This window comes from Tenrec ecaudatus, chromosome 9, assembly GCF_050624435.1.
Source record: "Tenrec ecaudatus isolate mTenEca1 chromosome 9, mTenEca1.hap1, whole genome shotgun sequence".
Classification (NCBI taxonomy): Eukaryota; Metazoa; Chordata; class Mammalia; order Afrosoricida; family Tenrecidae; genus Tenrec; species Tenrec ecaudatus.
The window spans coordinates 127332257-127355666 of NC_134538.1; the positions used below are offsets into that span (position 1 = coordinate 127332257).

At 50.2% G+C, this 23410-nt stretch overlaps 1 protein-coding gene across 2 annotated transcripts in view; it reads right to left on the minus strand.

Moving 5' to 3' along the window:
- Positions 1–2456: 2456 nt before the first annotated feature.
- LAMB1 (laminin subunit beta 1) overlaps positions 2457–23410 on the minus strand; it is a 68220-nt gene continuing 47266 nt past the window's right edge. For both annotated transcript variants that reach the window (XM_075558556.1, XM_075558555.1), the window contains 10 exons: positions 18528–18897; positions 15361–15545; positions 14054–14295; positions 10555–10758; positions 9798–9942; positions 8026–8233; positions 7719–7860; positions 5334–5510; positions 2912–3071; positions 2457–2764 (listed from right to left, as the gene is read on the minus strand). In XM_075558556.1, coding sequence (XP_075414671.1) covers positions 2628–2764; positions 2912–3071; positions 5334–5510; positions 7719–7860; positions 8026–8233; positions 9798–9942; positions 10555–10758; positions 14054–14295; positions 15361–15545; positions 18528–18897 — 1970 coding nt within the window. In that variant the 3' untranslated portion in view covers positions 2457–2627. The remainder of the gene's footprint in view (positions 2765–2911; positions 3072–5333; positions 5511–7718; positions 7861–8025; positions 8234–9797; positions 9943–10554; positions 10759–14053; positions 14296–15360; positions 15546–18527; positions 18898–23410) is intronic.

The window sequence follows — 23410 nt, forward strand, 5'->3', positions numbered from 1 at the left end:
TGTAGGGCTACATTAAAGCTGTCTTGACACCATCAAGACCTATCTGAAGGAAATGTGTAGCTGTTGTCAGGGCTCGATCGCATTACCTGTGAGTCACATTTTCCTCTTCTGTCCAGCAGTGTTGGGTTATGGTGTGGTCATTCTGTTGCTTAGTCCATCAAATGAAAAGGGAGTGAAAATGGGACACTCAGCCTTCCGGGTGTCAGCTTCTTTCCACTCCTTGCTGTTGTCTCTTTAGCACCTTTATCATTTTTCTTCTCTCGTGCTCCAAGTTAGCCGTTGCCGGCAGCAGGAGGGTTGGGTCGCTGTGCGCTACACTGTCCCTTTTAAGGACTCTGCCTCTAAAGGCTTCCTGTGGCCCCAACAATATGTACAATGGTTGTTTAAATTGCAGACATGTCCCATTTGATCAGGGATTAAAAAAACGTGTGTGTGTGTGTGTGTGTGTGTGTGTGTGTGTGTGTGTGTCAGTCAGAGAAGAACTGCTCGTCAGGCTTTCTGAGACTAATTCTTCATAGGAGTAGAAAGCCTTCCTCCCCCGGAGTCGTCGGTGACAAACTGCTAGTAGCCTAGTTAATGTGTAACCCCCTTCACTGGGCTCACAACCTGGGTAATACTGAAAGACAATAGGAAATCCCACCTAGAGATAGATATAAAATAGCTAAATGTGAGAGTGCAAATGGATGGTAAATCTGTATTGTTACAAATCATAGAACTCTTTACTAAAAATCGAAATGTGAAGCGATTGTTTTTCAACATATTCTTCATCTATGTACTCGTGAAGGCAGCGTTTCCAGTTAACCTTTCCCTGAAGAAGTCAGTGCTTTCAGTGCACCCAGGAACACGCTTGAAGAACAGAGACCGAGATGGCAGGATTGGGGATGGCTGAGGTAGATGGGTGTTTTCCAGTGAACTTCTCCTAGGATAGACAGACTTTGACCCCGTGGATGACAGATGCATTGCTGTGGTGGGAAAACATTGTCTGGTACAACTTTCCTGACTTATTTTTGGTCTTTTAGAAATTTTTCCTAGTAAGTCCCTGATTGTCCTGTGTCCTTTGAGAAAAAACAGTCAAGCTTTCCCCTCTTTGGGATCCCCCAAACAATTGCTGTAACCCGAGTTGTCCTCCAGTTCATCTTTGAAAAATGCTGATCCAGCTGAAAACTAATAGGCGGCAGCATTCTCAAAAACTTGTTGCAAAGCTACAGAGATTCAGGAAAATGAGTTTTGTTAAAAAATTTGACATTAGTCCTCACTTCAAAATCCTTTCCCCCCATGGCATAAGTATCCCCCTTTTTTTTGCAAGGGCACCGCACAGAACTAAGACAAGTGCTGACAAGGAAACTGGCTGGTGGTCACCCACTAATGGCAGATGCTTAGTCAGCCTACACCCCTGCATGCTTGCACTGGAACCCCAGCGGCAGGTAGTGTTGACTCACGCTTGTAACTGTTAAATGCTCATATGTAGTGGCCTTAGGTCTGGTTTTCAGTATGTTTAGATTGTCAAGGATGGCACTGAGCTGCCAAGTGGTGAGATCTTTGGCTGTGTTGCAGGAACGGACAGGCGAGGAGTTGGCATCAGCTACAAATATAAGGAATCGGGAGGAATGAGGGGTGCGCCCATTTTAATCAGACAGCCAAGGAAAATTAGTTGCTTCAATAGCTGCTGAGGCAGACCTGCTTTCACTGGTTATTAGGATTCTTATCCTAAATAAAAGCGATAGTTGGTTTGAACCACAGAGACGTTCTGTAGCTTATTTAGATTACAGCTGTTCACATAACTTCGGTCCAGGCAGGCCTAGCTTCGAGTGCAGCGGTGCTGTGGGTGGTGCTTCATGAGGAATGTCTGAAAACCGTTTCAGGACTGCACTGATGCCACAGGCTTACTGATTGCAGTCCAGCTTTTAAGCCTGTCGATAAAGTATCTGGTTATTATATGATTGTTTGGTCAAACCCACAGATGCTAACAGAAATTTTAGTAATGAAGCCAATTAAATTACAACACAAAAGCTGAGAAATTGTAGCATTCTGTACTCTTTGAGCACTGCTGGACTGGCATGGCAAGGTCCATAAAGTGGCTCCATTCATGGAAGTCTCATTAACCCCTCGGCAACGCTGGACTCATTGTAGGTCCGTAATGCAAGGCCCCAGTTACCCTGAGATTGCTTATGTTCTCTTTGAACAAGGTGTGTTTCCAGACTTTGGGGAGACGATGGGAGTAACTAGTCGTGCAGTGGTGGAGGCAGCACTATTCACACTGTTCCTCCTCAGCCGGGAAGCCCACTGGGAGGTGAGTTTGCAGATGTGTTGATCCGTCAAGCAGCTGAGTGATAGCTTGTTTACACACACCACAGGAAGTGGGCTCTCCCAGGAGGCAGCGCAACTTTATACATAACATTCTTTGTGAGATTCATGGGCACTCAATGAAAGTAACAAACAGGCTAAAGAATTACAGATTAGATAGTCATACAAAAACACTGTACTTTATTTAACTCCATACAAAATCTGGTAATTAAAAACATTAAATAGACTGAGTTTATTTTGAAGAATATTAAGTCGGTTTTTAAAAATGTAGTTATCTTGTTACTGTGGTCACCTCCGCTTCTTAAACTTGTAGCCCTCCTGCGTTACAAACAGGTGCTATAAACAGCAACTTTCTGACTTATGTCCTTGAGGAGCGAGCGGACTTCTCCCTCCAGTCTCACTAATTCTTGAGCTTTGTCTTCTAAATATTTTTGATTGTCTTCATATTTTCTCTCTAAATCTGGGGGTGGAGAAGAGAGAAAATATAAATTTCACTGTGCTGATCTCTATCTACCTGGACCACTGCTCCTGACTGAAAGGCTGGCTTTAGCTGCGAAGCCGAAGTGAACCAATCTCTTAAAACCAACATTAACAAGACATGACCCACCTTTCAGCAGCTGCAGCTTGCTGTTAGCTTGGGCCAGAAGGGTTTTTGCTTCACTCTGGAGCATTTCTGCTTTCCTCCGGGCATCGGCCGACTCTTCGGTCTTCTTGGCGATTAGATTTTCTACTTTCTTATACTTTTCATCGAGTTCCCCTTCCATACTCTGCAATTCCACATTATGACACTCAGTGGCGATGTTAGTATGTAAGCAGATGTACAGCAGCAAGCTTGGGTGGTTACATACATGATTATGCTCCCCGAGTACTCTGGGATCAAGAGTGGGAGTAGACTGATGCAAAATTAGATTTTAAAGAAGACACACTTGGAAGCCACTTTAGAGATGCAGCTGATATCTAGAGCTGAGCATGATTAGCATGATCTACAAAGGGAGAAGGTTACGTGTTGGATTACTCTGGGAGAAAGATAAGGCTCTAAGGAGGCTACCACCTCCCATAAAGATTTTCAATCGCGTCAGAAACTGGAATGGACGTGCTAGCAGTGAACTTGGTATTTTTGGGATAGAAGTAAGGAACAGCTCTCTGCACCACACCAAACACCAGTCCTGGTCAGAGCAAACCCATCCATAGGGTTTTGAAACTCTTCATCCTGTGGGGAGGAAATGGCCTCCGCTTTCTCCGACAGAGTGGCTGGTGGGTTTGAACCACTAACCAGTGCTCCACCCAGAGGACCACCAGGGCTCTTTAAATGTAATAAAATTAGAACAGACCCAGATTTTTAAACAATTTAGGTGATGTGGAGTGGTAACCAGAATGTGTCTTTGAATCCTTACAACAGGAGCAGCACTGCGAGACCTTTGGGAGGCTCAGTTCCTGCCGTGACCCTGGCAAGCAGCATGTTCAAAGCCGAAAGCTGCTGTTAACGGTTGCTGTGCGGTGTGCGTGCTGCCCTCGTTTTCCAACAGGGCGATGGCAGCGTACTCCCCCCATTCTGGGACACCCACATTGCAGGTTCACTTCACCAGCATAACCGACCCTGGAAGAACCTGGCTCAAAACTCAGCTCTCAACTACAGTGGATTTTTTTTGTCCAATAGATCTGCTGAAATCCAAACATTTACAGACATTAAAGAAGGCTCCTTCGGAAGAAATGGAAGGGGGACTGCCTGGATCTTAACTAATTTGGGACACGTTAAATCTTGATAATCCAGTTATCAGAGTGGGAAAGGAGGCCAAGATGGCAGCATATTCCAAAAGGTGGGTGAGGCTGGAGAAATTGGGTGTGGAATTGGAGAGGTGGTTGTAAATGATTCTTTGGAGAAACACTTTTCAAACAACAGCTGCGAGTGTGGAAATGTTTGTTCCTTGTGGGGGTGTGAATTGGGAGGCCTACTCCTGGCAAGGCTCGGCAAGACCACCACTGGGAGGGTCACGACCTCAGAACTGCAGGAAACGGACAACAAATGAGGGGAGAAAGGTCTGCCGTGAGACCTAAAAAAAGTTAGTTTTTTAAAGTTTTCACTTCCAGGAAAACTCTCGAATGGTATGAAATGATCACCAGAAATTCCGTGTTTCAACACCTCTAATTTTGTTTGCAGCCATGTTTTAGGTCAAGGCTGACACAGCCAGTCAGGCTCTAACTTGACCATTTCTATACCAACTGCTCAGTGGTGTTAACTGGCGCTCTTTGTCTCCTACTGGTTCCATTTCCAGGACTGTAGGTAGCTGCCCTGACCGCTCCTCATCTTGGTGCTTCCATGGTTTTGTTTTAAGTAGAGCATCGCTGTCCTTTATCCTTTGGGTGTTCATCGTAGTAGTCTATGAAAAGGTGGTCTTGGGAAGATTTCAGTTCAAGGTTCAGAGAGTAACATTCTCGGCATCCTCTGGACTCAACTGCTCCAGTGGAGTTTTGGTCTACATTTTTACCCATTGTGTCCAGTCTGATGGAACAGCTGGGCCAGCTCCCCTCCAGATTTAAAAAGGGCCTATGTCCATACAAAGTAAGAACTGGAATGTGTTCAAGGCATACATACTTCACTTCCTGTTGGCGTAGCCGCTCTCTGCAAAGTATCTTCCAAAGAGAAGTGGGGGTGATGACGGCAATTACAAAAGAGCGAGGGTGGTGGATTTGGTTTCCCGCTAGCTATCTCCTGTAGTAAACTTTCCCACCTTTTTCTGCCCTGCCTTAGAAGTTCAGCAGTAACTACTTGAAGCCATAAAGCTCTTTCTAGTTGATATGTAGTCACAGAAGTACAATCTCAATAGGCTTAAAACTGCTACCTAGAAGTTGGCTTGGGATTGAGGGATGGGTCAGAGCTCATGCATCGTCTTCCCTTTTTGGCCCTTCTGTCTTGGTACTCTTATTTCGAACAGGCCTTTGATCTGTTTCTGAGGAACACCTGTGTTAGGTCGGTCATGTCCCTAATCTAGTCCAAAAAGTCAGTGAGGAGACTGGCTGCTCCTACTTACCTTCTTAACATCATCTGCACTTTGCTTCACACTGTAGACGACCTTCTCAATGTAGTCGGCCTCCCCCGAGTTCTGGGCAGCTTTCCGCTTAAGTTCGTCCACGTTCCGCTCCAGCTCGCTGATGCGCTGGGACGCGTTGTGCAAGGTTTCCTCAGAAGCCGCTGTTTCAGACTCAATCTAGCACAAAAGTAAAATGAAAGTGCAATTTTAATCAACGTTTACAGGAAAAAGTGCCCAACTTTAAATCGTAACATCTCACTTAAACCCACTCTCGCCAATTCTGACAATCTAGGCTGAAATTCCTGCAGTTTTCCTTGCCTCAGGCAGGCTCAGTGGGTTGAGCAAGCACTTTATGGCCACCTGCAAGTTCTGGCAGGGAACCTCCGCAAGGAAAAGCAGATGTGAGAAGCCCGGTTTCCATGCCAGTTTTCAAATGCGTGTGGGCAGGGAGAGAGGATTGATAACTCGCCACCATTTTTTTTCTGTTCAGCTCCGAATGTGAAATTCCTGTAGCAATGTTATGGCGCCTCGCACACGACCTGAAAAGGCGGAAATGTTGCGGGGTGGCCTATAGTCACAGGCAAGAGCATGCAGTCAATGATACAGAACAGAACAACTCAAGCCGGACAACCATGAGGAAATACCATCTGCTCTGGAGGAACTGATTTTAAATGGATGGGCCTATTCCATTGTAACAAGAATCACGTCAAATGAATGGGTCAGGATAGGCACGTGTTCTCATACGCAAACACATTAACCACTTTTTTCACCTAGTGAATTTTCCCTGTGAACAAGGGAGCTTCAGTTTGCATAAAAACGAAATTTCCCCTTATTAACGATAATAAACAAAAGACTTCTTGGAGAGTGGTTACAATTCCCAGAAGATAAACTTTATAGTTTTACTTTTAAATGCACGAGCAGTTTGAGATTCTGCTAGTAGCAGAAACATACTTCTTGTTCTCACCCAGGTCCCTGAAAACCCCACCATATTAACTTGGAGCATCAAGCTCATTATTTCTGAAGTTGCTTTTAAAAAGTCACCCAATTAGGTAAGTCCCTAGGATAGCACGGAGGAGAATGAGTTCAAACGGAATGCCCACAGCTCAGTAACGTTCACAGCACCTGCGGGCGGGAGATGGTGTTTCTCATACTGAGCAGAGACTAAAGAAGGAACCTGTGTGAGGGGTATTAAAAACGTTTATGGAAAAATGGAATTGAAAGATAACCATTCTTTTTTCCATGAACTTTTTGAAGCTCCCTCATATGCTCAAGATGGAAGAATTTAAAATGGTTGGCAGTATGGTTCCCTGGGAGCAAAGACAACGGTAGAGATTTGTTATCAGTGGCTGGCTGAAACCTCCCACAAAGCCATCTGTGAGCAGGTAAACGGGGGGGGGGGGGGGGAAGGTCACCCCGAGGAGACAGCACACAGTGCGGTGAGCACCCCATTTCAAAGTGTCCTCTGAACACTGGTTGGATGAGCTGCTACCTATCTCCAGCCACACACTGAGGAGAGTTTAGAGAGCCTCTCATAGCTGCCAGCCTCGGAGCTGACCTGTCTAGAATGTGTGTGCAACGTGCTATCAATTTAGCTTCTTGTAGGAGGAGGCCGTCCGAAGAAAGTGGGTGTGTGACCTGCGTTCACTTTCGGTGGAGACCAGTTAAGTTCTGGTGAGAGTGCCTTACAACCTGAGGTGCTGTCCTCCGGCCCTTTGAGGTCAATCCTACCCCGGCACCTTGCCGCCTTAATGCATTTAGATTCATTGGGCTCTGCAGATAGCGAGTCTTGTTCTGTTGTGGAAGGTTTGTAGCAACCCTGCACTGAACAACGTATTGTGTGACCTTTCCAGCAGTGTGTATTCAGCTTCATGTCTCTGCATCACAGAAAATGAGTGCACACTGAATATTGAGTGGAGTGCAACTCATCACCCTGTTTTAGGGTTTCTGGGGCTAACCTCCAGGACCAGACGGGCCCATCCTCCTCAGGAGCTGCTGGAGGATTTGAACTGACTGCCAACGCTGACCTAGCTATAGGGGAGCCGAGTAAACAAGACTTATACTATCTGCTTGATGGCAGTGCTTTGCTACCAGGCACTTGCCAAGAGGTTGACGGTACTGCATGCTAGTTCAGGGTCACGTGCCACGTTCTGGAAGAACAGCAGTCAATGTTCATCGGCTTTTTGTGTTGGAGAAAATGAAAGTGGGCATAATGTTCTGGTGTGGGTGTACTGATGGGATAGGTCGCAACACTGCAATCAAAGGAATCCTGCAATACTCCACTCTAAGACATTTTGTTGGTGGGTTAACTAGGAAAGCCCCTTCTCGGATGAATGAATAAATGTATGTGTGTTTGTGGATGCTCTCCCAGGACAAATGGCAGCTCACCGATGTCAGCAGGTTCTGTGTCCCCTGGATGTCTTCATCTGCTTGTTTGATTGCCTTCTCTGCGGCAATCTGGGCCTTCTCTGCTTCTTCCAGGGCCTCCTTCACCACATCTGCAGTGACTTTCACATCGGTGGCGCTTTTGCTGAGTAAAAGAATAAGAAAAACGAGAATATGAGAAAGCACTTCCTAGTAGACCTTGCAGACCATTCCTCTTAGAGAAGAGTCTTCCAGAAATGAGCCAGGGTAGATTGCAGGGGTCACTCCTAAAAACACCAGCCACCCATTTGCCATCGCGGGCTTCGGATACCTGGCTCTTTTGGCTTCTTCCAACAGCATCTCGGCTCGGGCAACATCAGCAGCACTCTGCTGCAAGATGACCTCGACTTGGGAGAGGCTTTCGACCCGCTCTCTGATGTCCTCTGTCAGGTTCTGCAACTGCTGCGGGGTGCTCGGCATTTCCATCTTCAGCACCTCGTTAGCCACGGCTTCAATGCTGTCCAAATCAGCACCCTCCTCTGAAAGCAAAGACGTGCACGCACATCCAGCTAATGCGGGAGAGGGGCACTTCCCGGCTGAGCTCATCACCTGAGCTGGTGGCGGGATGACCCCTCTACGCAGGAGAAGGTGAGTGCAGTCCAAGGGCACTCCCCCACCCCCAAGTCTGTGGCAGGCTGGGGTAGTGACTAGGGAGGATGAGGGAACTGACGGGGTTAGGATCTGAAAGAGGGACATTTCTTGGCTGGCCAGACTGAGCAGCGCATTATGTGGTTAAGTTTTATCTTAAAAGGCAATGACAACTTTTCATTGAGGCTAGAAGAACAGTTACGATACGATGGTAAACGCAGCCACAGAAATAGATACTCCTTCTAAATGACCTTCGGCGAAGCAGAGAAAGAGGGATGAGATCCAGAACCGAGAGACGCCAAAGCCAACACGACACAAAGAGACCAAAGAGGTGACCCATTCCTCCCTTTCTGAGAAACTGTCAACAGCAAAAGGGACCCCAGTGCCCTGACCACCAGGAAAACACGGGGATGCATGGTGGCTTCCGCCGGCCCCTGACCCATCTCTCCCTCTTCCTGGTTCACAGGATCCTGAGTTTGCTGTAGGGATCTACTTCTATGAAAAAAGTGACCGCCTTAGGGTTCAACATCTAAGCCCGGGCATGTGACTCACTTCTGACCAATGGGATTTATGAGATGGACTGAAGGTTTCCCTCTCTTTAAAAACAGAGCAAAGGAATAGCCGGCCTCTTTCATGGGGTACTGTACTTCTAACATGAAGTCATGTTACCAGGAGCCTGTGAACAAAGATGACAGGCAGTGGTACGTGGGTCCCTGAACCATGGAGCAATCCTGTGACCGGACTGCTTATATGAGATAATAAACATCTTTTCTGATTAACTGAATTTCGTTGGAAGTTTTTCTATAACTTGTAGGTGAAACCTTCCTTCCTGATCTCTCTCAAGCTCTGATCAGGGGTAATTATGAACGGGATCACACAATCTAGATCCCCCCCTTCTTCATAGGGTAATTAGGTACTCTGTTTAACTGCAGGCAGAACTGCCCCCGTGGGTGTTCAAGATGGAATCTTCATGGGAGGTAAAGGCCTCCTTTCTCCCATGGAGGGGCTGAGGGTTTCGAACTTCTGACGCGTCACCCAGAGGCACAGTGTGTGGAAACAACGGTTACAAAGCAATGCCAAAGTGAAAAGTGCCAGTTCCTTGAGATATACTCATATGTAATCTGATAGCAATTCCAAATTCCGTTCTCCCGGTGAATGCTGCGCTTGTTACTTGAGTATGCCCACCACCCTCAGGGGGAGTCAGTGTCTGTGTAACGTTGGAGGCGGTCACTTGTCTATGGGCCTGCATGCATTTTGAAGAGGTGGACACTCTGTAGCATGGGGTTTTTCTTCTTTCGAGATGTGACCCCTTATCCCTGCCAGAAATGGATCTTATCCCAAACGCTGGCTTGAGCCCTGGTCTTGCAAACAGAAAACCCTGTATGCTAAAAGCAGTCTCATGTGCCCAAATGGAACCAATGTTCAGGAGGAAAGGGACAAGGGAAAGCTACTCACGGGTCAGGAAGTCCCTGATTTGCTTGATGAGGCTTCTCAGGTCTTCATTGCTCTGGTCCACCTTCTCCTTGGTGGCATTGGTTTTCTGCAGAACCTCCTGCGCATTCTGCTTGGCTTCATCGGCTCGTAGTTTGGCTTCAGAGACCTAAACAGGCGGAATGTGTTACTCTTGGCCCGGGAAAGGAGGCTGAAACGCTAGCACGCCATTGGAGTCATGCGCTTCTGGAAACACCTTTCTCACCTTCAGCAAAAGGTTATTTATTTACAGGCTAGAAGCATCCAGTATTTCTATACAGCTAGGCCTAGCACGTAGAAGCTCAAGGTTTCTTTGTCAAACTTCTCCCAAACGTTTCAGGACCTAAACAGCACTCCCCAGTCTTTGACTCAGTCTCATCAACATCAATACTCCAGGCGAGGGTCACTCTAGAAAAATTAGTGCTCAACCGCTTGGTGCAGGTTGTATGTAGGTATAGCTGGCCGGACTCAGGGCAAGTAGCACCATTATGTCAAAGTCAGTGGTGTGAGATATAGGCTTCTTGCTGTGAAGCACATGATATTCCCCACTAGGAGTTAAGAGCAGAGCAAATTCTTTTCAACTATCTGAATAAAACGTGCCCCCCTTTCCTTGACCGCATAAACACAGGCTTCCATACTTCCCTGTGGAATTTGCAGCATTTAGAGTTGGTTTATCCCTCGGATGCTCCAGTCCACAACTGGAAGCAAGCAAGCACGCAAGCAATGACAGGGACTGAATTACCATCTTGGAGAGCTGCTCCACTTCAGCCAGGGCACTCAGGACATCTCGGTCAAAGTCCATGGCCTTCTGCCAGGCGCTGTGCGCCACAGTGACCAGACCTCCACAGCCAGGCCCCCCACACTTTCTCTCGCCTTCATCGGTCCTGCAGCTGGGGCCGCCGCATTCCGTCTCGGAGCAGGAAGCCCCTGGAGGCGTTCCACAGGTCTGTAACACAAGGTTAGGCACAAACAAGGGCTCAGGGCATGCGTGTGCTGCGGTGAACAGCTGTGCGGCCTGGGTGGCCTCAGGGAGCATGTGGGTGGTCCTTAGCGGCAGGACAGAGCTCAGGCATCACTTAACCTGCTAACACCAAGGAAAGTTTACTGTCCTATCTAACCCTGATGACTCCCGGGGTGCAGACATTATCTGCACTGTCACGCTGAACTCTGCCCATGTGAGAGCCGAAAGCTTGTCTCCCCCTTCTGCTCACCAGGTGGATTGAAGGGGGTTGGGGGTTGCCCTGGAATCTCCCAGGGGCCGGGCCAGGCCATGCCACTGCTCTGATGACCCGGGATATAAGAGCTCAGGGATCTACTGGTTTTATAGTCTCCCATCTTGTTAGGGAGTTGGGTCCCCACCACATGAACCAGGCAAGGTGAGATGTAGGAAGTATGATGGCGAGCAGACAAAGGAGGGAGCAGGGTTGTAAGAGGTGGGGGAGGATTTGCTGGCTGGTGGGATCGGAGGAGGGACAGAGGGAGGGCATTCCTGATGTGAGACGGGTGTAGCCTTTCCAGAGACTCTGCCCCCCTCACCAGTCCATCCTTTATAATCTATCAGAACCTCCAAGATGATGCCACAGCCAAGGTCTTCACACACAGATTCAGACCCTTCCAGTGGGTTCCATGAGGCAGAAGGCCAGCAGGGAGAAAGTGTGTGCAGAGCTCTCCTGCGGTGGGAAGGCCAGAGCCAGAAAAAACACTGACAACTAAAAAACTCCTTAGGAATGAAAAAAACCAGTTTTAGCATGGATCTCAATAAACGCTTTAGCCTAATGATTTTAGGACAGATACTACCAGGTCACTGTATCAAATCAGGAGCCCTGGCGGCGTAGTGGATTTGCGTTGGGGTGTGCACCACAAGGTCAGCCAGCAGTTCCGAACCGTCAACCACAACACAACTTGGGAGAAACATGACCAAGGGAAGTTACCGTTTCAGACACCCATGGGCTGTTCTACTTTGTCCGATAGGGTTGCCTTGAGTCGTAATTGACTTGATGGAGGGGAGTTTTTTGTCTCTCAAACCAATAACCATAATAAATACACTCTCACAATGCAAAAGAGGTTCAGCAAATAAAATCCATCCTGCTTGTGAGAAGACTGTCAATCTCCATTATGGAGACAAGTGTGAGGCTTCAGGGAGACCTGAAACCAGCCTGCATGCACACGAGACTGCTTTGCTTCAACAGACGGCAAGGGAAACGCAAGGTTCTTGCTAATTACACACCCGAGCAGAGACTGATGGTACCTGACACACACTGTACACAGGGAAATGGCAGTCGGGAATTTTCATGGACTAATCAATCCAAAAATTAATGAACAGGAGCTGGATTAAATAGGAACTCAGAGGCAGAGAGTTTGTTAATGAGAGAAGAGCAAGTAAAATGAGGGTGAGGCTGCTTGCACCGCTCAGCATGCAATCAATGTCTGAGCTGCAGGTGTAGAAACGGGGATTGGTTCTGCTGTGACCCTGTCAGTAAGACTAAAAAGTAAACAACGGAATTGGGAGAGAACAGAAGCAATAGCTCAGCCCAGGGAAAGACCACAAGCCACCCCTCCTGCACCCCACCACAGACTGACTGCCCTTGCAGAGCGGAGTCCTCCTGCACGCGTAGCTGCTCCTTCACGTTCAGTCTGCACAGATCGTATGGGCCTGCTAGGAAGGAATCGGTACTGAAAGGAAAACAAAATGGACCTTCCTCTCTATATACCCTGTCAACTGCTAGGCCCACAAGGCTCCGGGGACCTCCAGGCTTCTAGCTGTTAAATGGTAAACAGGAGATGATGCACTGATGCTCCATTTCCGTAACCAAACAAACCAAAGTCACGGTCACCAAAGTCAATAGGACAAGGTAGAACCGCCCCTGTGGGCTTCCAAGGATTTAACTCTGTCCCGGCTATCAAGTCCTGGCTGGCTCACAGTGGCCCTGCAGGACAGGGTATAACTACCCTGTGAGTTTCTGAGTTGGTGCTGGTGGTTTTGAACTGCTGACCTTGAGCACAAAAACGTAACCACTACACACCCAGGGCTCCTTCCCTAGTTCGATAGCTACTGGAAAGCTTCCTGGGTTGCTACATGTAAAACGTCGGCATCAGTGCAATGACACAGTGCAGACAGCGGGCGCCCACCCACATCGCACATTCAGAAGGATGGCGAAGACCGACCGCATGCTTCACAGCATCTTACTCACCTGCGTTTCTAGCCCGGCAAACACAAGACTTAGTCCACAGAAAACACCCCCCGAATTCTCCCAGCCAGGTGCCCCTTCCAGGGACGGCACAGAAAGGAGCAGGATGAGGGAGCAGGCTCCCTTTGGCCTTTTCTGGCCGCCTGTCTGATTTTCATTAATCTCGCTATTCCATTTCATTTGGCTCCAGAGTGACTCTTTAAAAGCTTCTGGGAAATGAATCTGATTTCTAGGCCGTTCCGAGGCTAATCCTCACAAGGTAAAGTTACTGGAACAAAGGAACATTTTAGCTAACACTCATAAAGAAAAACTCCTTTGGCACTCTGAATTGTTTTGCTTTTTGTAGGAAGTTCCTATGAGAATAATTCTGAATTCCTCCACGGAGATGAATAAGAACAAAGTGAAAAAAAAGTATACAGTTTCAAGAGGACCAAGTTTAAATAAGTCACTGGGTGAACGCAGGGAGAAAGTTGGGGGCTTTCTACTCCCATAAAGAGTTACTGTCTTGGGAACTCACAGGGGGCAGTTCTAACCGTGCCCTAAAGAGTTACTCTGAGTTGTCATTGACTCGATGGCAGTGGTTAGGGGTGCCCACACGTGGTGGGACTTTGGCTACAGAGACAGCTGGGAGGGAAGGAGGGAGGGAGAGAGAGCTGGAACCACCCGTACAGCTGCACTGAATCCAGCTTGCTCAAGGACACCACACACCACCAAACAGAAACCTGAACCTGGGGGGTCTCCCTCTGGCTCAGTCACTTGCTCAGTGAATAGTAGAGATAAGTCTGCCTGCTGTCACCGAGCCAATTCCCGCTTCCAGCGACTTCCAGAGCGAGAGCAGGTGGACCACCCCCCAGGGTTCCTGAGCCTGTCAATCTCCATGGAAGCAGACTCTGCAGCTCTCTCGGGTAGCAGCTGTGGGCATCAAACTGCCAACCTTCTGGCTAGCAGCCGAGTGCTTAACTGTCGTGCCTCAGGCTCTGGATAAAGATGGAGCTGCTGGCTTCCACTCCGGAGCACAGTGCCCACCCGCAAGGCCAGGCCCCCAGACCTTACCATCTCCGCGGTGGCCGAAAGGTCCAGGCTTTGCAGCTTGCCGGCCAGCTCATCGAGGCGGCGAGCCTGTTCCTCCTGCTTCTCCCGGAACCGGGACTCTTGCTCCAGCATCAAGTCTTCCACTTTGTCTCGCGTGCGGGCCGACTGTTCCACGGTGCTGTTGGTGTCTGTGGTGGAGGCATTCACCCTCTGCTCGGCCTCCAGAGACATCTGGAAGTACTTGGTGATGCTGTCCAAGGCGCCTGCGGCAGCAAGGGAAATTGCCTGCCATCAGTCCCACGACACCCGGTCTCCCTCCAAGCCAACACGCACCCCCCCTATTCGGTGTCTGGAGCCCCTCCGTTCTCTGTATGACCGGGTTTCAAACTCAAGAAGTGGACCTCTTCATGAGGCAGTCCGGGTTCTCTCTGACGCTCCAGGAACCTGTGCTGAGGGTTTGGAGAGGGCCGAACTTCTGGTCAGGAGAAGCCTGCACTTCATCACAGTATCCCCACACCTAGCTAGTTCGGCACAGCCGGTGTGGGGCGGCCTGTATGCTTCCCTTTCCCCAGACTTTTTGCCCAAATCCACTGCTGTCAAGCTGACACCCACTCAGAGCAGAAATTCAGCTGACGACTTTGAACTGCCAGCCTGCTGGCTGGACTAGCTGGTCAGTACTGAACTCCACTGCGCCATCAGGTCTGGTCAGTCAGTGGAAGCCATACAAAGCACCAGAATGCACATACAACAGTACGATGTTCTACTTTAGGGAGCCAGCCCAAAGGGAAGAGTCACGTGTACCCAGCAGGGATGGATAGCCTGAGTGTGAGACCTAGTGGCGCTGTGGTTAAGCACTCAGCTGCTCACGGAGAGGCCAGCTGTTCGACCCTAGCAGGCCCTCCTGAGAGGAAAGATGCGGCAGTGTGCTTCCATGAAGGCCCGGAGCCCCGTGGGCAGCTCGGCGCCGTCCCATAGTGTCGCTGAGTTGGAGCCACCTTGACAGCCACGGGTTTGCTCTGGGCTCGGCTCTGCACTCAGTCTATCGCATCCGTAAGGCAGGAGAATTACTGGCCGTCCTACAACATACACGAACCTGCGGCACGATGCACTTAAGTTCTAAGTATTCCAAAGGATTCCCTTTCAACCCAAGCCTGGGGTGAGGGAGTATGCTCACTGGAGAAATGAGAACACAGATACTGCTCTACGTCAGCCACTGCCACTCAGTCTGTGGGGGGTCTAGCTGTGTCACCTAAGCCTCTTCGGACCCTGGCTCCCACAGGGGTAAACCCAAGACCCGCCCCGCCCAAAGCGCTGCCTCCGATGCCCACCCCGAATGTCCGAGTTCTGGATGAACTCCAGCTGCTCCACCAGCTCCTTCACTGTGCCGTCCAGCCGGTCCGCCTCGGCCTGCAGCGAGTCCAGCTCTTCGGCGGTGTCGTTGCTCCGTGCCGCTGTGTCCGACAGCGCCCCCTCGACCTGAGCCACCCGCTCCGTCACGTCTTTGGTTAGTTTCCTGGGAAGAGAAGCAGCAAATAGGTATTGTAACATGTCCGTTTTTTACATCACCTCCTGGGAATGCTGTCACCCGCTGTTGGGTGTCATTTCAAACAACTTGTTACAGTTCGTTTCTTCCTATATACGGTGTTAACCCTCCTTATCCAGTCTGTCCGCCTTTCTTCAAGGCCGTGGAAGGGAAACACAGGTGACCACGGCAGAGCACAGGCCAGAGTGTGGAGGCCCAGCTTCGGAAGAAAACGGCTCCCTGCGCACACAACCCACCAGCTGCAAAGACATGAAGGATTCCCGTGTGGACCTCTGCCTCTCTCTGAGCCTGAGTGAGGTGTCTCCGTGGAGATGAAACACGTCAGGAGGAAGCCCTCCAGGAAGACAATGGGGTGTCACCCAAGCCAGCTTTTCTTACTCCCGCCCCCACTTCAGGCAGGCTCCACCAGAGGGGCCTCCTCCTTTGGCAACAAGCAGTCCTTTCATTTGCCCTGAAAAAGAAAGTACTATCTATGGAAAGAGAGAAATGGTCAACTTTTCACCTCCTTAATACTTCACTTGCAATCTGAATCCAGTTGTGTGGTTCAGGATCGCCTTGTCTACATCTGACACCGTGTTAGGCATTTATTCAAGCGGTGCAGATGCAGCATGTGCGCAGAAAATTACCTGGAAGACTTGATTAGACCTTAGCTATGGACTATCCTCGATCACTTCCCCATCACCTCCTCAGAGATGCCAGTCGGTACAGAAGCGGGGACACCAGGAGATGCCCAGAGGTTGAGAGGCGCTAGAAGGTTGAGGGTGCCAAGATTAACTCGAAGAAAACCAACTTAAACAGATCATTGGATTTGGTAGATTAAATTGCCTTTAACAAGCTCAGTAACCTTCTTTCCTGAGGATAATATAATGTGCAATCTTTTGCATTGGTTCATCATGGAAGGCTTTCAGTTCTTTTTCAGGTCTCATAGATGTTAGCATGAAGATTAAAAAAAAAAAGTCAAATCCTCTATGGTGGAAACTGCTACCTGGGAGCCCAAGACAGCCTGGGGTGTTGGGGGTGGAGTGGGGGGAGAGAAATGAACTAGCTTTCCCGTGTCGATGTACGGCCAGCACGGGTCGACACAGCTGTGGTGGGCTCTCAAAGGACAGCAGGTCTTTTCCGGCTCTCCAAGGTGCCCGGTGCCCAGGCCGAGAGGCATTTCCTCCATGTCAGTGGGCTGAGCCTCTAACTGCTGCCATTGAAACGTGTGCCACTGCACAGGAGGAGGCTGAGCTGTATCTTCGTGTTTCCCCATGAGATAAAGGCACTCATCGAATGCAGCAGGCCACACCTGGCGGTTCCCAAGAGTCCCACACAGTCTTGGGCACAAAACCCAATGCTGGAGTCAAATCGAGACACTCCATTACTTAGGATCTAGCTCACTCTGGAAGCTCATGTTACTAGTTCCCTTCTTGATTTTCATAAACAAGTGAGATGAAAGGCCTATCTGCCTTCTGAAAACCAAAGGAGACAATAAAACCAAGCGAAACAAAGACCAGGGGCCATCGGGTCAGTTCGGGCTCACGGTCAGTACTCTTGTCGGATGGCGTAGAACTGCGGCCCATTTCTTCTGAGGGGGAGGAGGTCCGACGGACCAAGCTCTCGGCTAGCAAGTGGATGCTTAACCCTCTGGGCCACCAGCAACTATGAGCTGTCTTCTTAGACATGTTGATGAGACTCTTCCCATCCCAAAATGCTGCCGTGCCCTGCCTCGTGGTGATGAGTCTGGAGATTCACAGCAGTGAACTTCTTCAGTTTCTAGACTGTATTTGTGCTGGGTTGTTGTTGTTGTTTGGGAAGGGGTGTCATTTTTGGCAATGGGATGCTTGACACGGGGCACTTGGAACAGATGAGGGTAAGAGAAAGGACAGAAAAGTGGTTCATTCAGCACCCTCCAGCTCCATCCCTCTGCTTCCATTGGAAATCATCACTGCGGCGCAGCAGGAAGGACTCACGGGCTGGGAAGAGGGTTATTTCTCAGTGCCAAGAACGTGGAAGAATTAGGTGAGTGGTACACTAGCCTGGTGCATCAACGGCTGAGGAGCAAAAAATCACTTGGAAATAAGGACTGCTATTGATGGTAACGGAATTTCCCCAAGAGTAGCAAATCTTACAACAATGGCAATTGATGGGGCCATTCCGCTCTGCCCAGGCAGCCCTGGTGGCCCTGTCAGGTAGGGAAGGGACGGCCACCTGCAAGGTCAGCAATCAAAGTTGGCAGCCTCAGAAGTCCTACCATGCGGCAGAACTGATGATGACAGTGGCTTTGGGTTGGGTCTACTTTGTCCAAAATAGAGGGTCACAGCATGAGTTACAATCCACTCAAAGGCAATGGGTTTAAAAAAAACCAAACTCACTGTCATCCAGTTGGCACTGACTCATCGCGACCCTGTAGGACAGGGTAGAAACCCCACCCCACCCCCGTAAGTTTCAGAGTGGCTTTTTCTAGGAGTAGAAAGCCCCGTGTTCCTCCTGAGGCGGTTTTGAACTGTGGGCCTTGCAGAAGGAAGCCCCAGGCATAACCATTAGATAGTCAGAGTTCCTTATTGTTTAAGGCAGAGGCCAATAGCATTCCTCTCGCCCAGGTATAAACACATGCGCACAGGTGAGAAAACAGCCTCAGGAGTTGAGTGAGTTCTCCAAGTTCATAAGCCTAGCAGAGCTCACCCTCCGCCCTGTCTGCCTCTTCCCACTCCACTGCCTCGGCGCGTTCGTCACCAGCCTGCACACACTTGACACTGCGGCTCCCTGGGATGTGTGAACCTCACTCACCCTCAAGCCCCGGCTGGCTTGCGGGGCATGAACGGCCAGTCTGACTCTGTTTGCACTCACAATGCTGCCCTCCCCCGTGGGGTAGAAGGAGAGCTGGCCGGGCCCCGCCAGGAGCTCTGCTGTTTGCTCGTCAGGCAGCAACATCCCGCAAATTGGAATCCTGGCTCGTGAGCTACTTACTCGGCTTCCTCAAAGAGACTGCCGATGTTTCTCAGCGGCTCGGCCGCGGGGCTCTGGGCCAGGATGTCCTTTATCTCGTTGATCTTCTTCTCCACCGCGTCCACAGTCTCACGGTACGGCCCGATCACCCCGCTGATCTTCAAGGCCTTCGCCTTCTCCAGGAACCGGTGGGTCCTGTTGGTCAACTCGCCGATGACCGTGTCCCAGAGGGCGAAGCACTGGTGGCAGGGCGTGCAGTCGGGGAAGACCCCCGAGTAGCCTCGTGTGCACTTGTCACAGCGCGGCCCCTCCACGCCCTCCATGCACACGCACTGGCCCGTGGAGTGGTGACACTGTGGCGTCTCAATGCCCCTGGGGTCACAGTCACAGGCTGCAAGAGAAATGGCAGTGCTGAGCTGACCTGCTGATCGCAGACGTTACTGACAAGGGCGCCATTTAGCACGCCCACTGACTGTCACACAGGACGCCGTCGGCAACCGACCACCATGTAGCAAAGGCTTATGGAGGGGCTGCATCACTGGCTTAACAGCTCACCCTCAACCCTCGTGAACCACTGTGGGGCGGCTTCCTGGTAATACCGGTATGCTAGGGGGAAAGCAAACTAATTTACTGACCAGTTACGAGGTGTCAGGCTTTGCAGCAATGCTTTCGATGCTTTGTGGCCCGAGTTGAGGTGCTGCCTATGACACTCCCAGCGGCAGAGCCCTTGTGGAGAGGACCGCGCGACCTGCCCCATCTGACAGCACAACCACTTTGCAACTCCGCTGCCCGTGCTCGACGGCGACCTGCCCTTGCCGCCCTCCTCCACGCCCCTCTGCTTGGCTGCCCTGCAGGTCACAGCGGCACAGACCATTCAAGTGTACTTCATGTGACAATGGCTCTCCAAAACAAGGCATCTAACTAGCTGGGCCACACCCAAGGGTGAGTACTGCTGAAACGCAGTAATGCAACTTCCCCCCAGCAAAAATGCATCATTGTGTAGAACACTGTCGATACAAATAGTAACAGCAAGGTCAACACTACATGCTTTTTCCCCGGGCTCAATTACTGTAGCACTGGAGAAATAGAGGACTAAAGCAGAGCAGTGTGACAGGGATTCTGAGGGGCGATTGCCAACACCACCATGATCGTTCAAAGCTTTAGAAGTTCGGGATGTTTGAAGTCCTCTACCTTCAGGACTTAAAAATAGGACAGCCTTCCTTTGGTGCCTGGAGTTAAAAAAAAAAAAATCGACCTTTCCCTTCATCAGGTTTCCTTACGATTGCTTCTGGCCACCAGGCACATGCGGGCATTTTCCTGGTTCTCTGGGCTGCTCTCACGCGGAGGCAGGAGCGGCCCCTGCGGCTCGCTCCAACTGCTCCACGGGTGCGAGCTCCACGCTGCTCCCTAGACACTGCACACAGTCAAGGGCGTCTGGGCAAGGCAGCTCAGCCGACACCCTCCTCTGAGAGACTCACACACACACACCAGCCCCTTAAAACCCGGGTGGTGGTCTGCAGGAAGCAAAAACCCAAACAACTCTTTCACTCTGTTTTTACCTAGCTGTATTAAAAGACTGTATTAAAAGGCCCACGGGGTTTCCCTAGTGGGATTCCCTGCGACACCCTAGAGATCAGGAAAGCATACATCGATTTCTAAGGAGTGAAGGAAGAAAATACATCCTGAAATGGTTGAGGACGCTTAAAGTGTAGGAATGCTTTCCATTTCAATACCTCCCTCCCTATCATTAAAGGAAAATCAGTCACCTTCCAGAAAGCGGCAAGGCTCTGGACCACGTCACAGTATCTCAGGCCCCGACTCCCAAGTACCCACAGGGGCCTGGGGCAGGACCTGAGAATGAGCATCCCTAGGAAGGTCCCCAGGTGATGTGGATGTTGAGGGTCAACAGACCCAACCCTGAATAAGCCCAGTGCCATCAGGTCAAATCTACCTCATACGGATCCGGCAGACCCAGAACGGAACTGCTCCACAGGGCTTCGGAAGCTCTCAGTCTGCAGACTGTGACATCTTTTTGGTGAGCCTACACTGCCAACCTTGTAGTCGGTAGTCTGTTGCTTAACCCACCGTGCTATCAAGGCTCCTTTGAAGAACGCTGTGTCATTTTTCTAGCTGTTCTAGTTTGCCTTTTATACATTGTGAATTTTTATTGCCACCCCACCCCCAAGCTTCCCTTTACTCTTCCAAGAGCAGAGCTGGAGCAAGGAGCCAGGGCTCTGGAAGTCCGCCAACATAGGCTGATGTGCAAGCGCAAGGCCTTAGGCCAGTAGAGGAAAGGAAAGGCATGTCTCATGCAAGAAGCCCGGGGACTTTACTCCCGCCCTCCCAGCCCCAGGGACAGTGAATGTATTCATGTGGCTCTTCCAGCCCAAGCATCTAACTCCCACTAAATGGCACTTCCTTGCATGAACCTGGTAAAAAGATGGGGGAAGGTTCTGAAAGGCTTCACCTGGGAGTAACTGGATTTTCTGCAATGCCTTCCTGCTGTGTAGCAAACAAGCCCTTGGAGAAGCAGGAGGAAGGATCTCAATTGCAGCAAGAGCCAGGACTGGAGTGTGGTCTCTGGACACCAAAAGGCAGCTAGTGTCAGAGGGCGTCAGCAGCACCAGGAGCCAGAGCAGAGCAGCGTGATGGACTCCCAACCCACGGAGCAAGTAAAGCGGAGTGCTTGTGTGTGGGCGGCTGGCTGTGGAGTGGGGGGCCTCTGGGCACTTAATTGGGGAAGCTATGCTTGCTGACCCATGGAAGTGGGTTGAGTGCCTTTGGGCTGAGGCATAAGGTGGAGTGGTATGCCCTTTGGGCATTTTTTTGGGATTTGTGCCGATTACGCCATCCTGAGCCTTTCCCACTGTCATTACAACTCGTTAGCTTTCTGAGTAAGCCCTGGAATCGTGAGTTTTGTCTGAGTTCTGCGTATCCATTACACTGAAAGTAGAACCCAGAGAAGTAAAACAGAGAACATTAAGACAACTCAGTGTCCTTCCGGAAGGGGGTCCAGTGACCCTCTGCCTACTTACCTTGGGCTTGGGACACAGAAGCTCCAGGGTGTTTTTTTTTTGTTTGTTTGGTTTGCTCAGAAAATTCTTTCTATCCCATAGGAAAGGCAAAGGAACACTTTCAGTCAGTCATAAAACAAGCTCTGACTGGATTCTTGCTTGGGGCAAGAGACGTGTGCACAGGACACGCTTCTTTTTAACTTCTCCAGTGAATGGTTTTTGGTTTTTTTTTTTCATCACTAATAGCATGTCTTGCTCTCATTCTGTCATGGGCATCTTTGAGGGCAAACACGGGCCTGACACTGCAGGACTGTCACTCAGGCGTCCCGCCCATCTGGCGCCAGGAGTTCAGCTCAGGCCAGCATTCCAAAGGCTGAAGCGCTCCAGAAGACAGAGTCCTGTTCAGTTGCTGTTGGCTTCAACATCCCGTGCATCCCTTACCCAGAGGGCTGGGCTGTTGCCGGTTCAGCATTGACAAAGTCGATCCTGACATCAAGGACTCCTCTCCTCTAAAATGCCTGCTTGCATTTCAAACTGAAGTGGGGAAGCCACGCACAGCCCTATCACCCTGCACTCCCTATCTGTGGCGTTTCCAGAACCATGTCATGTCACGTGGGAGGGCAGCCGTAGAAGGGCCACATGCACACCCCGGTGAGAAGACCTCCCACTGGTCCTTTCTGAGAGCCCGCCACACTCCAGAAAGCCTGGCACGCAGCTGGCCCATTCCAATGCCACTCGCACACTAAGATGACAGGGTTGTGCCAATCGCCTCCCACCCAGTAGGGTGGAGATCATAAACGAGCATTGCTGGCCTCGGGCTTTCTCCTGCCTGCCCAAGGAGATAGGAGGTGGCAGCACCGTGGTACTTTAGGGAATGGGATGATGTGGCAGATGACCACACACTTTCCCTGTGGCAGAAGAGTGTGAGTGTGCAGAAGTTGTTGATGCATCTTTAAGGTGAACACACCTTGCAGATAAAAAGAGCACGTTGGAAACATGGACCGCCACCACAGCCAGGACCCAAAGGCTGCTCCTTGTTTCGGTAAGTTCATTCTGGGGTCAGTAGGCTTCTTACTTTGACAAAGCTTTTTCATCATTTAAAACGTGATCCCAGAGAGACATGTAAATGAAGAATAAAGTGTCCAAGCCATAAAGTCCAGTCAGACTCATCGTGACTCACAAGGACTGAGTAGAACTGTCGCTTTGGGTTTCCAAAACCTGAAGTCGCTACAGGAGCAGTAAGCCTTCCCTTCCCCCCTCAGAGTGGCGGCTGGTGAGTTTGAACCCAACATTGGGGTTAGCAGCTTAATGCATGACTAATTGGGCCACCATAGCGTACTAAGTGGCCACTGAGTGGATCCCAACTAACGAGAACCCAGAATCGCCCCTGTGGGTTTCCGAGACTATAGTTTTTAATGGGTCTTTCTCCCAAGGAGCCACGGGTGGTTTTGAACTGCTGACCTCGCAGTGAGCAGTCCAACATAGACCCACTTTGCCCCCAGGGCTCCAAATTGAAGAATATTGCATTCACTTTTACAGCCATTGAGGCCCAAAGCAAAACACCACACGAGTCAAGGCCATGAGGTTTTTGAGGCCGTAATCTGTATGGGAAAAGAGCCCTATTGGCAGTGAGCTACGCATTGGGCTCCTAACTACAAGGTTGGTGGTTCAGATGCAACCGCCAGGTGCTCCTTGGGAGAAAGATGTAGCTGTTTGGTTCCATAGCGGGCCACACTCTCAGAAACCCTACAGAGCAGCTCTCCTCTGTCTGCTAGCTAAGGTTGCTGAGTTGGAGTCGACTTGATTGATGCCAGTGGGCTTGGTTTTTAGTCTTGCGATCTTTCTGGAAGTCATCTTTCTCCCGAGGGGTGGCTAGTGGGTTCCAATCAG